Source organism: Alternaria ethzedia (genome assembly GCF_023757985.1).
Source record: "Alternaria ethzedia strain BMP 0044 chromosome Unknown scaffold_3, whole genome shotgun sequence".
Taxonomy (NCBI): domain Eukaryota; kingdom Fungi; phylum Ascomycota; class Dothideomycetes; order Pleosporales; family Pleosporaceae; genus Alternaria; species Alternaria ethzedia.
The window spans coordinates 1,722,317-1,735,289 of NW_026056196.1; the positions used below are offsets into that span (position 1 = coordinate 1,722,317).

General features: G+C 55.4%; 3 protein-coding genes across 3 annotated transcripts; 1 reads left to right on the forward strand and 2 right to left on the reverse strand.

Moving 5' to 3' along the window:
• Window positions 1-278: 278 nt before the first annotated feature.
• Window positions 279-4,672, reverse strand: J4E87_002069 (uncharacterized protein; the record flags this gene model as incomplete). Its single annotated transcript, XM_049373708.1, has 2 exons — window positions 279-1,711; window positions 1,762-4,672. 2 exons carry the CDS (start codon window positions 4,670-4,672, stop codon window positions 279-281), a joined length of 4,344 nt encoding a protein of 1,447 aa, XP_049237078.1.
• Window positions 4,673-5,292: 620 nt separating this feature from the next.
• Window positions 5,293-6,363, reverse strand: J4E87_002070 (uncharacterized protein; the record flags this gene model as incomplete). The annotated part of the gene is made up of 1 exon (XM_049373709.1): window positions 5,293-6,363. One exon carries the CDS (start codon window positions 6,361-6,363, stop codon window positions 5,293-5,295), a length of 1,071 nt encoding a protein of 356 aa, XP_049237079.1.
• A 5,330-nt stretch (window positions 6,364-11,693) lies between these two features.
• Window positions 11,694-12,876, forward strand: J4E87_002071 (uncharacterized protein; the record flags this gene model as incomplete). Its single annotated transcript, XM_049373710.1, has 3 exons — window positions 11,694-12,229; window positions 12,275-12,799; window positions 12,849-12,876. 3 exons carry the CDS (start codon window positions 11,694-11,696, stop codon window positions 12,874-12,876), a joined length of 1,089 nt encoding a protein of 362 aa, XP_049237080.1.
• Between the last annotated feature and the right edge of the window lie 97 nt (window positions 12,877-12,973).

Here is a 12,973-nt window from a genome sequence, read left to right on the forward strand (position 1 = left end):
TACCAACGTACGTCTAGTCCACCCAAAACGCAAGGCGATGATGCAACATCTGAGTGTGTATGTAGTACAAGCTTTTTAGCTTTTGTGATAATTGCCAATCAGTAGATGTGGTAGCCGCCCTGGGACAGAACAGAGACAACGAGCGAAAAAGAGTTTCCGAAAGCAAGATATCATCACTACGACGGACTCGCTTTATCCAAAAGTTCACCCGCGCTCTTCCTCCTCTTGATTTCGCGTCTAGCAATCGCGCGCGGACTCTCGGTAAACCATCCATGGAGTCAGAATTCCTCGTCACGGTCTTCGCCGCGGGTCGTGTGTTTGCCGCGCATGCTGCCCATGTTGTCGTTGTAGCTCTGGTGGCCGCCGAGGGCGCTGGTTCCGCGTTCGGCGCTGCGGCTGCGGTCGCGGCTTTTGTCCTTGCCTTTATCTTTGCGGTTTTCCTTGTCTCGTTCCTTGTCTTTTTTATCCTCTTTCTCCTTGTCTTTGTCCTTGCGCTTGCCTTTGCGTTGGAAGGGGAGGACGCCTCGGAAGCCGCGTTCCTTCTTCTCTTTGGTGGCTTTCTCGGAGAAGGCGGGGAGGGCGGTTGTGTACTCCTCTTCTGCGATACTGCCGCTGTCGCTGTTTTCCATACTCTGACCGCCTGCTGAACGAGGTGGTCTTCCGACAAGCGAATTTGTGGACACAGCGGCAGGTCTTTGTTGGTTGATATGAGAGTTTGGATTGCTGTAGTTGAAGGACTGTGTAGAGGTAGATGTAGATATCGTGGTCGTGGTCGTCGTAGTCAAGGCTTGCGGGTAGGAAGGCGCAGGGGCCATGTGAAGACCATCGCTGGACCCCGGTGGTGTATCCTCGGTTGCCGATGCTGATGCACTGGCCGAAGCAGACGCGGACTGCGAGGCATTTACCGAGTCGTTCCCTGACGGCGTGTATTGACCAGACCATTGCTTCTTCGCAAAGGGGTTTGTGTAAGATATGGTGGCCGAGCTGTTGCTCTTCAAAGAGCTCTGAGATGCTGAGATGCTCGAATTTTGCTGATGCCGTGCCCGAGGTGGTGGCTGCATTGTGATGGGTGTGCTGGTAGACGAAGACGAATAGTCATCACCACCGCCTGGAGATAGCGGGGTTTCCTCCATCTCTTCTTCCAGTATTGGTCCACGATTCCTCGTTGCTGCACCTCGTGACGTGTCGATTTGCGCCCCTTGGAGCTGCTCGACCAACTCTTCCCACTTGACACTCAGTGACGATGAAGGCCGTTCGGCAGGTTCAGCGCGATTCAGGCAATCCTTGGTGCGCTCGCTTAGAGACAGACAGATGTTGTGAAAACGGAGGAGATCACCGTCCGTGGCTTGTATGTCAGGCGCACTCTTCTGCGTGTTGTCTAGCCAGAGGTTGACGAGCATTGCAAAGTTGCGTGAATGATCGATGAGATAGGGTAACGATGGAAACCCTTCTTTGAACGTCGGAGGCAGACGATGAAGAATGGCGATCGGAGTACTGTAGGATGGCGGTATCGGCGGTGCGGGTTGCGAAGTGGTTGATATTGAGCAGATGTCGTCGAGATACTTCTTGAACTCTTGCCGATGCGTGGTGAGGAATTGGTTCATGGGCTCCATCCATGCTTCTTTGGTGCCAAATGAAGACATGTTCGCCAGACCTTGCAGTGACTTTGCAATGAGCGTGAACGTTCTTCGAGCTTTGACCTTGGGGTGATCTAGATGACTGTTAGCGAGATGGTTAGAGCAGAAGTGGAGAACTTCGCACCTTTCAGTAAGCCAAAGAGTTTCGGGTTCAGCACCGCTGGAACGAAGAAGCGCAAGAAAAGGAAGCCAGAGACACTGCTGTACTGCACCGTCCGGAGGTAGTCTCCATAGCGGTCGTCAGCACAGGCCCTGATGTGCCTGAAGATCAATCTCAGCTCCTGTGGACACCTCGCCACGGAGTTGTAGATGGCTCGCCAAACTTCTTCAGTACAGTTGATCAGCCTTCTCCAGTTCCGGTCTAGTTCGTGTTGTGAAGTGACTTTGTTTGGATCAACTTCACAATCGGGGTCTTTGGTGTTGATCTCTCTCAGCTTCTCGCTCAGGGTCTCTTCCAGGTACTCTTTCCCAAGTCGCTTCATGTGCAGATCCAGTGACTTCGTGAGCAAGGTGTTACCGCGGAAGAGCAGATTGGCCTCCAGTTTGGCGTTGTTACCCATGTCGCGAACGAAGAGCTCGCGGTCGCTAGCAGAACCAAAGGTGGCCAGCGAGGATTCATTCGATTCACTTGATCCCAGTCTTTTACTGAACCGTAACCGACTAGCAGGCGACTCTTTCAATGTGCCATCAATCTCTTCTTCGACTAGCGCGCATATCCACTCGCCAGCTGCCCCGGACACCTGGAAGATGTTCAACAGATATTCTGATAATCTTCTGAGCTCGTTCGGGATCATCTGGGCGATCTGGAGTGTTATTCCGTTGGAAAACCTGTGAAGGAGTTCCGAAAGTGGGTAGTAGTCGCGAGCCATGAGGATCGCGCATTCCTCGCTGCTAACTTTGACGAGTACCTCGCCGACACTGTTTCCATACATGTTGATCAGCGGCCACCACTTCTCCATCTCTTGATTCGGGCCGAGGTCGTCCAGATAGATGTCGGTTTTTCCTACAGTCTGATCGAAAGAGATGCCAGCGTAACCACCCTCGGAGACATATGGGTCGGAGTTGGTGGCCTCGAAACCGCTCTTTTCGGTGCGGTTGTAGCTCGGCGGTCGCTTTTTCAGGAGTAATGAGGCGGTGTGTAGAGCAGGTAGATCCAGGAATTCAAACTCTTCTCTCCAGAAAGGATTGTTGCCTTCGCTCTTGACCGTGGTTCGTGAACGTGTCTCTCCGTCTAGTAGCACTTCAACGAGATAGCCACCCGGGTTGGTTGTGGCAGACGAAGACGGTCGTATCGGGGTCGTTCCGTTGCTATCCGAGACCTTGGGGCTAACAGGCGGAATCAATTTCGCTTCAATGACCCTTACGAACAATGACTTCTCCATGCGGAACATGTCTTGGGTGCCGAAAGACGGCGACAAAGTGCCCTCGTCGGTCATGGCATCCGGCGACTTGGGGCCATATAGTTGCGGAACGGTGAAGGCGCGTAGGAGGACAATCCAGACCTCGTACAGAACTCGTGACTCTAGCGATAGGAATATGGGACGCAGGATTGTTAATGCAGGAGAAGAAGCAGCGGTATACTGGGGATATATGGCAATGCAAAATTCGTTATCCAAAACGGAGGGATCCAATCGCTGAACGGCGCATCGGGAAAGCTGGGAAAGCTGAACGGTGGAAACAAGGGTGACGTCGGTGTCGGAGTAGAGCTTGAGCTCTCCGTTCTCACGGAGCGTGCACGACACTCTTCTCCAGCGGCGGGATCCGTGGCTCTGGACTCTGTACGCCTGTGGACGTCCCCCTTGCCCGTTGTTCTTGGCGGTACCTGTATTGCTGCTGTAAGTCACACTAGTGTCCCAGTAGATCATCTTGCCGACTTTGATGATGGGCGCTTCCTTCTTGGGCGAGTCTTTGAGGAGCGACACCTCGGAATGCCGTCGGCTGTCTGGCAGGCGGCGCTCGATCATGACGGGCGCCTGGGGCTTGGCCATCCTGTTCTGGATGCCCTTGGGACGCATGGGCGACCAGCACAAGAGGGCGGCGAACCACGAGTCGAACTCTTCCTGGGTCGGCGGGCGCAGGTGGACTTCGAGCTTCGAGTTGTGGACGACGACGTGGATGTAGGCCGTGTAGGCTTCGCCGTCGTATGCGCTCTTGACATGGCAGCCGCGGAGATCGGGTATGAGGGTGCGGGTGTACGACGTGTCGTTCTTGGGCTCGTAGACCAGGCTGCCGGCCTCGTCGTTGATGTAGCAGTACGACAGGCCCCAGGGGTTTGGTTCGCCGCGGCGGAAGGCCAGCAGACCCTGCATCTTGCCGCACGTGGAGCGCATGAGGGCCTTGAGCTTCTTAGCGTCAGATGCCGGGACGGGCGAGACCCACGAGTCGGGCGGGACATTGGAGGGCGAGAGAACGGGCGAGGTGGAGCGGTGGGCGGCCGCCTGCTGTTGCTGCTGCTGCTTGGTGAGGCGGCTGCGGCTGTTGGTGCTCGAGGTCCGGGGCGGCTGCTGGGGCGGGGAGATGGTGGAGATGTGGCCGATGGAAGTGACGACCGACTCCTCGAGGCTCTGGTAGTTGCTCTGGTTGCTGGCGACGGAGCCGATGCGGTGGCGGCCGGAGCCAAAGACGGAAGAGGGCGAGCGCTCGCGGGTGCTGCGCTCCTCGAGGGTGCGGGTCCGGGGCCGTGTCTGCTCGCGCGCATTGCGGTACTCGGAGTCGCTCGAGGCGCGGGCGACGTACTGGCGCGGGTTGGCGGTGCGCTGCGAGTTGCTGAGCTGGCTGTTGTGGGAGCGGGGGCTGTTGGGCGGGGACTGGAACGTCTGCACGGGCAGGCCGTCCTCGGGGATCGTGGCCGTGGCCGTGTTCGTCGAGGTGGTGGTCGTCTGCGAGGGCGGCGGCGGCGGGTCGTCGGGGGTGACGGTGCGGATGGTGTGGGCATGGCGGACGTCGTCGCGCTCGTGGAGGGAGTAGACGCCCTGGGCGGCCTCGGAGGCGCTCACCTCCCTCCGGCTGCGTCGCTGCTGCGTCTGCTGGTCCATGGATGCGGACCGCTGCGGTGTCGTCTGCTGCTCATTGACACACGACAGGCGGCCCGGCTCTGGCAGCTGGTCGCCGTTGCGCTGGCGGGAGTGCGGTGACGGCGGACGAGGGCGGCGGGGGCGCGGCGGGACTGGCGTCTGGTGTCGTGAGGCGCATCGCAGGCCTCGTTGCGCGGGCAAAATGGTCTGTCGTTAGGTAGTCAGAGGCCCACCGCCAGCCCTAGCGAGCCAACATGGCCACGACTAGCACCCAGCCTTGGCGCCGCTGAGATGCATCGCTAAATCACCGCGCCCCGGCCCAAGCACCGCGACGCCAGCTGACGACTCTACCCAGCTGCGCTTGGGTGCCCAACGTCCCTGTGCCCGACGTCTCATCTATCTGCTTCACCGATTCTAGAATCGACATGTATGCAGGGGAGACGACTGTAGATCACAGCATAAGATAACACGCAACATATAACTAGCATTCTCTCAGCATTCTCCGCATTCTCAGCATTGGTATCGAACAACGACTGCAAACGGCGCCTCGTGGATATCTGAACCTCCCAATAACCCCACTGCCTGCCTATAACCTCCCAACATTGCAAAATCAAATTGGTCCCTTCCCATGTCCATGCTCCTCACTTGAACGGGGGCTTGTCAGCCGCGCTCTCCTCCACACTCGCCGCGCTCAATGGCTGCGAGCGCGCACCGCTGAGGTCGCCCGAGTGCGTCTTGCGCAGCGCCTGTCGCATTGTTTCAATTTGCACTGGCAGCTCTTCGCCCGACGCTGGGTGTGGGCTGCCGAGCACGACAGGTGACGTAGGACTCGCCGGCGACCGCGTGCGCGACAGATCCGCGTGCTTGGGCGAAGCTGCTCCGCTTGTGGTTGGGGGCGAAGACGCCGCAGACCGCACTGGCGAGGGCGATCGGTTCGCCGTCGACGAGAGGCTCATAAACTGCAGAGCCTCCGTCGACGTGGCGCCCAACACTTCCTGCCTGTCATGCTCAACATGCTCTGCCTGCACCACGTCTGCGAATGAAATGAAGCTCAAGCGCCGGGGATCCGCCGTGTCCAGCGAGCCGTATCCGGGTGCTGAGTCTGGCACGTCAGCATGGCTGGACGCCACGGATTCTGTGTGAGGGAGAGGTGGCGAGTGCAGGGAGTCGGTCATGCTGCCCGCAACTGCGACGGCGGCTGGCTGATGCGCCGTGTGTGTTATAATTTCCACCTCGTCGGGGTTGAGGTGGTTGTCGGTAATTGCTAGGGACGTCGCATCCAGCGCGGGGGGTATGTGGTCTTCCGTCTTGATGTGGGCAGGCACGTCGGCTGAGGGCTCGGGCTCCTGTACATTGCGCTCGAAGATGAGCGACGACGCGGGACTGTGAAGACCGGGCGACGTAGAGCGGATGCGCCGTCCAGGAGATGCGCCAATGGGCAGCATGCGCGGGCTTCCTCGCGGTGATGCTCGTTGCTCGGGCGGTGACATTGGGGGCGAGGGGAGCAGTGTCGGAGTCGTGGTTGTTGATGCGCTCTCTGTTGGCTGTTTACCGGCCTCTGAATCCTTCTTCTTGCCTAGGCCCAGGAGCTTCTTTCCCTTGCTCAGGATGCTGCCATCGTCGGTCGACTTGGTCGCGCTCGATGCGGGTGCGACGGATGCGGGCGGGTTGGGCTGCTGAGGGGCTGCGGCTGCCGTGTTGGTTGCGCTCATGGTGATATCTGCTCTGTCTATGTCGCGAGGTGGAAAACAGCGCAAGAGGCGAGATGGGCGCCCTATACAAGAAGCTGCGAGTCGGGCCTATGGCAAGCAATAAACCTGTCCCTGTGTCGTCACGCGGTGGCTATCGTCGCTTTCCAAGTTCAGGGAAGTTGCCGAGTGGGATACACCCTTGACCTTTAATCAACAGGCCTTGGGCTGTCTTGCGCTACAGTGAATGATATCGATAGATTCAGTGGTGGAAACTGACAAGGTATTCAATGAGACTGTATGAGTGAAGTTTGCACGTAGTATAGCACTGCGCAGGTCTATGTTGACAGTCTCCTCTCCCTCGTACTTTGGGTTGTTGATCATCACGGCGTGCTGACGTATGCCCAAGACCCTGAATGTGCCTGGGAGACTAGAACGCTTCCCCTAGCTCATCTCGCGCACCCGCTGTCCAATGCCTTGCCAATGCCCGCCAACAACAACGCCTTTCAACGTGCGACGAGTCTCGCTCAGGTTTCAGATCAAACGTTTCCCATCATTTCCGCTCGCTGATCCAAATGCCACTCTGCTATGCCTGGTAACGGCACAGTTCATTGGCACGGCCTGGTCGCTCTCCGGATCCCTCCATGCGCATGCATGCAGGACATTCACGTTTAATGACCTCTGCGCTTCCATCATGCTTCCACGCTTTTCTTCTCCGCGGTCCCCTCCATGTGGTCGAACCAAGTTCTTGTGATCGCTCGCCAGGCCTCGATTACCATGTCTAATATCCCTGCTCCCGATCGAGAGTTCGACCTTGCGTCGACAGTTTATGGCAAAGCCCCAACAATCGGGCGAGTCTCGTGGACGCAGAATTTCTCACGGTTCATGCTTGGTTCTGACGCACTCGCAAGGCAAACTCGTCCAGTCAGCTCCAAGCCGCGCCGTGGGGCTGCTCGTTTCGTAGTGGCTGAACCCGCCAAACACCAACATCGGACTAGCCGCGGGTAATTACATTGATGGGGGGCCAGACACGGTATCATCCCTTGGTGGCATAGCATCACAAGCCGTCCCCGCCTCACGTATATGCCAAGTGCATGGTCAAATCCTCATCATACCCCCCGAGTTGCAGGCATCATCCATCACGTTGAGAACGGGCGCCCCAATACAAACCTGCAGAAAGCACGTGAACACGTTCGACCGCACCTCACTCCAGAACCTTGTTGAGATGAGAGCCGTCATCAACTGCGCCGCATCGGCTTTCGCCATTCTGGTTGGCCTACCACTTTTGCAAAGTTTATCGTCTGCGCCTGCATGACCTGACACGCAGGAGTCAGTAGATGCCGGTGTCAGCTCAGCAGCACAGCCGAACTCCGTGAAGAAGTGGTACACCTCCCGGAAATTGCCATGAAGTTCAGCAGAAGCGTGAACGTACGCAGCAGCTTGATCGATTGGCCAACATCGCTCTCCATCATTTCACTTCTCCAATATACAACGTCTTAGCTAGGAGCACAAGGTACTAATCACAGTAAATGCACCATCTGACAGATACCGATATGACATGGGTACATACTGACGCCTATGGTGGTTGCCGGTCGTGGGGTATACGGATTCGCGAATGCCGATAAACGCCCTGCTCGACTAGGTATTCAAGATGATCGTGGCGCTACCAAAGCGCAAGTCCCCAGCCCGTGGTTTACCTCGTGGCTCGCTAAGTGTACGGGTATTCCCAGTCCTTCGATTCATCATCATCCCGTGCCGGGCATCGAAACGAGTTTTGGTACTTCGTATCGTACACTTGACGGCAGGTCGTCCATGCCCTCATTTGCAAACGTCCATTCCGTACTGCAACTCCCACTACAACGTCACTATTCCGATGCCGGGCAAGAATGGGTGCAGTCAAGATGTTCAGTCCAAACGATCTGCGGCCCACTATCGAAATCACAGCTTTCGTCCTGGTGGCCCTCTCGACAGTAGTGATCGCTGTTCGGTTCGTTTTCTATACTCGTTGTTCTACCCTTGTCCCATTGTGCTCATCAATATCAGGTTCTACGTGCGAGGATGGATCATCAGAAAGGTTAATCTAAGTGACTACTTAATGGCAACGGCATTAGTAAGTTGAAACCAGGTTATGAACTGTCATATACTAATCGACCGTGGGTCTTCACTTGGGGGCTTTGCGCCTGCAACCATTATCAGTTCTTATTTGGTTCCGGGGTTGATTATAACCCAGGCGTCAGATCAAAGGTAAGGATAAGTGTTTTGAAGCATCGGACGTGCTACAGCAACATGCTAAGCAAACCACAAGGTCAAAGCAGAGCAGTTAAAATTGGACCGCAACGCCTTAGGTGCTGTAGCGACATGTAAGTAGCTGTGTTGGCAAATACAATATCATTCTGACTGTTAGAAGGGTACGCATACCATATCGGTTATCAATTCATAATGGGTCTCATCAAGCTCTCAATACTCGTCTGTAAGTACAATCCTTGACTACGTCGTCCAAATGCACGTCAATCTAATCCCTCCACCTCCAGTCTACCTCGGCTTTGCAACCCAACGAACCTTTCGAAGACTAGTTCACATATCGATCGTGATCGTCACCGCTGTTACGATCATCTTGATCTTTGTTATCGCCTTTCAATGTCCCAAAAAGCCCTCCGTCGCTTTCGGCGCTGCTATATTGCGAGACAGGGGCTCCATCCACTGTTTCGACTTAAAGATCATTCTCTACTGGCAAGCAGGCTGGAGTATCGCATCCGACATCATCATTCTACTTCTTCCCATGCCCCTCCTATTTTCACTGCGTATGCGAACCGCCAAACGCCTATCCGTCATAGCCGTGTTTGCTGTGAGCCTTCTTATTCCGATAGCATCTGCAGTACGGCTTTGCGGGCTGAACCTCTGGGCCAATAGCGGATCGCACGCTCGGTATTACGGGGGATACATCATTTTCTGGTAAGTAAATACTGTATAGGATGTAGATCTGAGACAGCAACTGATCGCACTCTAGGTCCCAAGTCGAGATCAACACAGCCATCATCTGCGCATCTGCACCATCCATCCAACCTCTCTTCAAACGCATCTTGAACCGTATACTCGGCTTCCGCCAATCTCGCAGCCCTTACTATTACTACGGGGCGCGCAGCTCGCTTCCCGGACTACCCGCCGTGGAAATCGACAGAGACTTGCGATTCCGTAGAGACAGCATTAGTACCCTGGAGATGCCGACGCGGGCTTGCTGTCCAGCCAAGGAAGATGCAGATGACGGACTTCGGGACCGAATTGCTATTGGTCATCCTGCGGAAGAGGAAGAGCTCAGGGCGCGTATTCGTGCGCTTACAAGTCCGACGCCTGTGTTTGTTCGGCCTGTGTCGCTGGCTTCTGGACCGACGGTTCCTGACTCTAGTGTGCCGGCAATACCACCAGAAAATCCGCAAGGCTCTCTGGGCTGATCAGAGGCAGCATTTGAGACCTCTCAATTTTACAAGAGTGTAAGATCATCTACGCGCAGAAAGCTTCAGGGCCAGATCTCAAAGCAGGCGCGCAACCATGGAGTTCTTACGCCCCGCCCAGCCATGCAATACAAGCCAAGACCGGATTTCACTGTTCATTGCTTGGGCAATCCGATTGCTTACCTGTCAGCGACCAACACCGCTCTCGTAGCCGAACCTGGTTCCTCGGCTGAGATAAGCCGCCCCAGAACGTGGAGTTCAATGTAACCATCGGTTACGCGATTATTATTCGAGACAGGCTGATTTGTCGATACTGTGATTATACCCCCCGCGGCTTGGGGCATGTGCTTGGGCGGAGGGGGGAATCGATATTCCTGATCCGTTGTATGGGGACGAGAAGGGAGAAGGCGTCCAGATGGAACAACAGCATTTTCGCGTTGGATTAATATTGGGTGGGGTGAGAGGAGATGCATGCGTTGGCACTGCTGGTTGCTTTCGAGTGCGAGGTATCATTCCAAATCGTGGCGCCGGCTCGAAGTCCGGTCATCGCGTAGACTGCAGGCGGCGTCGCGTCGCGTCGCGCTCGAGCTGAGCACTGATGGTAGGGTGGGGAGGCGGAGGGGAGGCAGTGGAGGTCTCAGATGTCGATGGCGCCTACTCAGAACATAGAGTGTACCATGGCCATTCTTGGTTTAGACTAGTCATGGAGATTGTGCATTGGTATACGGCATCACGATAGCTTTGATGATGATGCCGACTTAACCCCGATGACGCACATATCGCCGAGATAGATCTAGACCCACCTTCCTCAACGGTTCAGCCTCCTGTCTTCCTTCCCACCAGCTCTACAAGTCGGCGTTCAAACAAAAGCCCTACATCGCCGTCTCATCAAAGCTCTTCGCCGTCCTCGAAAATGCGGCTCTGGCCCTGACTAACTCCAGATGGGGAAATTATCGCGGCGGCTATGCTTTACTCAGGGATCCTGCATATACATTTCATGAGAAGGGTCTAGCGTCAAACCACGCTTCGATCTGACATTTATCGCACCACCAGCAATCCACGTCACAACGTCCCTCAATGTCACGGTGATACTAACAGAAACGTTCATTAATGCGGATTGCTAGTAACGGTCGCGATCCGGGAGTTTCCCTTTTCGCATGCGCGGCTGTGGGGTTGCCGCTGCTTTTTGCTGCTTTGGATGGGTGGCGAAAGGTACCGATGCTCGCGGTTTGGATCGGAGGATGTGTTTTTAGACGGCGGCGTGGAGATCGCGGGATCCTCACGGATTGCTCGGTGCTTGGGGTTTTGTATGCTTGGTTGGCGAGAGAGCAGTTGGTTGCGACTGTGTTGAAGAGTTGGAATGATTGGAGGGGCTGGGCTGAAGGGTCGCCTGGTACATATGCCGTCTTCAGCGTCGCAATACCGCTAGCTATCCTCGCGACTTGTTTATGGCGCAGTCTTCGCAGCAACGAGGATCCAATTGCGAACACACCCGATATCAGTCGATGGAGATCTGATGTGGAAACGCCAAAGCCAAAGATATTCCCGTGCCAAACGTCGCATGCTCGAATCTTTCCGAAGCGCCATGCTTTCGCATACTCATACCTTCAATGCGGATTTCCCATCGTCCCAAGCGGAGCTAAATACCAGGGGATAGAGTTCGCAGGCGGGGATGACCAGACTTTGGGTAGATGGTGGTTGCGGATAAGAGCGGAGGATTATCTGGAACGAGGTGGCGGCGCATCCGGATTCTACTGGAAGCTGAGGTCGTACTTGCGGGCTCAGCATGTTGAAGATGCGGAATGGGAGTATGCCTATCTGGTGACGGCACCACGCTTTTTGGGCTACGCATTCAATCCGGTTTCGTTCTGGTATATCTACGATCGCGAACATCAGCTTGTGAAGATGATACTCGAAGTCAACAACACATTTGGAGAAAGACGCATGTATCTGCTTGATGGATCGACCCCTGCCAGTCCGCCGCGCACATCTGATTCTGAACAAACGTCTGGATCCGAGGAACACGGATCGCAGATACCTGTTCGGGCGAAGTCGAAGTTTACCGATGTATGGATGAAAGATTTCCATGTTTCGCCGTTCAACTCTCGAAAGGGTTCGTATGCGCTCAAGGCCCAAAACCCTTTTCCTTCTGTGGATTACGAGAACCCTCTGATCGACAACACGATTACCCTGAAATCTTCCAAGGACCATGGGAAGCTTGTAGCTCGCCTCTTCTCTACTGGAAAGGCAATTGACCCGAATCAATTGGGCTCCCTCGGAACTCTGCGGTTCATCCTGAGCTGGTGGTGGGTAGGCTTTGTAACGTTCCCGCGCATCGTCAGAGAAGCTGGCAAGATCTTTTTCAAGAGGAAGTTGCATGTGTGGTTCCGGCCGGAGGTGCTAACGTCGAGCGTTGGTCGGCCTCCCACTTCCGCTGAGATGTAAGTACGGGTGAAGCACTACCCGAATGCAACTAACAATCCCAGAACACTCTACAAAGTATTCAGAAACTACTTACACGTGCTCGTAAACCAAACCGAAGTAGACTTTTGTATCACGTTCAAGGCGTCGGTTCCCAACATCCCCACCGACAAAATCGCGACGACACACGTCCCTGGTCGGAACCGACCGTACAAGAACATCGAGATCCGTGTGCTTACACCAGCGTTCTACTCGCGACTTATCCACTACACCTACATATCCGAGGCTTTCGATCGCGAATGCATCTTCACCGACGAACGGAACAGGACATTATGGTTGTGCCGTCCCCAGCTCCTACCTCTGCTGCTCTCAGAATGCTCATCGATACGCCTCAAAGACGAGGATACGCCACCAGTCCGAAGAAGCTACCTCGACGAGCTGAGATGGTGGTTGCTCAAGAAGTTGAGGTGCCCGCCCGCCGACCCTGCGTACTCAGTCACGCCGCAAGATTCCGCGGTCAATGTCGACGATATCCGCGCCAGGCCGTTCTCAGAGCTGGATAGATATGTCCGGGGTTACTTCGGGCAGCAGTACGCTTGCGAGTACCGCAGGACCGTTACCAAGCTTTTCTTGGCACAGCGGTTTTGTTTCGGGTTTACAGAGATAGTTGGGTTGGTGGATCTGATTATCAGGATCTTGCTGTGTTATATTGCTGCCCGGCAGCTGATGAGTTGGGGTGGCTCGACACTGGGATTGCTGTCAGC